The sequence below is a fragment of the Perkinsus marinus genome (genome assembly GCF_000006405.1).
Source record: "Perkinsus marinus ATCC 50983 genomic scaffold scf_1104296950472, whole genome shotgun sequence".
In the NCBI taxonomy this organism is placed as follows: Eukaryota; Perkinsozoa; order Perkinsida; family Perkinsidae; genus Perkinsus; species Perkinsus marinus.
The window spans coordinates 1-876 of NW_003209578.1; the positions used below are offsets into that span (position 1 = coordinate 1).

Consider the following 876-nt stretch of genomic DNA (forward strand, 5'->3'; position numbering starts at 1 on the left):
CGTCGATCTAGGTTGGGTGTATAACGTCTATATAATCGAATTGTTGTCTTATCATCAACGAGTAACTCAAGGTATCGATATTGTTGTCGTGTAGAAAGTGACGAGTTTTCCATGGGGTGACCCTAGCCATTGGAATGATATTGTGCAATATTGTCCCTTTGAGAGTACTAGCCGTGACTGCAGTTCTTCAACGGGAGGATGGGTATAGGAGGGCCTGGAGAAGGATGCTGTTATCGATGGGTTCGTTTTAGCTCCTTTGATTTAGAAAACACAATTCCTGCACAATAACGATGCTTACAGAGGCTGCAGTGCTTCCTGAGTTATCTTGCAACGCTACTTCATGTTCCCTCGCTGGTCTCGCATCTGGCCCCCTTCAGCAGGGCTCCTCTCATGAGGCATTCGCAGATGTCGATACCAGTGTTTATACTCTCACAGTTGTCTTCATGGTGAGTACAGTCGTGATGGAAATATGGTTTCTATTGCTGTGGATTTTTAGGTGATGTTGGCCGTTCTATTGTTCCTGGCCGATGAGACGCGCGGTACGAGACCGAAGTCTTCTATGGCCTACTACACCATATTTTATCCAGACGAGTCAATTCCATGGTAAGCTGGTTGATCAGGCTTGTCGGCGTTCATTGTGCTGTAGGGGTCATTTCCCTTTCAACGACTATATTGGGGGCCTCTTCGGCCTGGGTATAAACAAGGAGACTATTCTTAAGTTTGTCTCCAGATTTGTGAGACGTTCCCCTGCAGGTGGGAATCATCACTGTGGAAGTTGCGAATCGAAATTGTGTGTTTCCAGATTCAAGTCCTAGAGGTGGGGAAAGCCAGTCGCTCAGCCCGAAGTTTGAGCACGAATTCCTCACCTGGCCGACG

General features: G+C 47.3%; 1 protein-coding gene across 1 annotated transcript; it reads left to right on the plus strand.

The window, feature by feature from the left end:
• Positions 1 to 290: 290 nt before the first annotated feature.
• Positions 291 to 603, plus strand: Pmar_PMAR016399 (hypothetical protein; the record flags this gene model as incomplete). The annotated part of the gene is made up of 2 exons (XM_002777956.1): positions 291 to 446; positions 497 to 603. Coding segments are annotated over 2 exons (263 nt in total), but the record flags the coding sequence as incomplete, so codon positions are not given.
• Between the last annotated feature and the right edge of the window lie 273 nt (positions 604 to 876).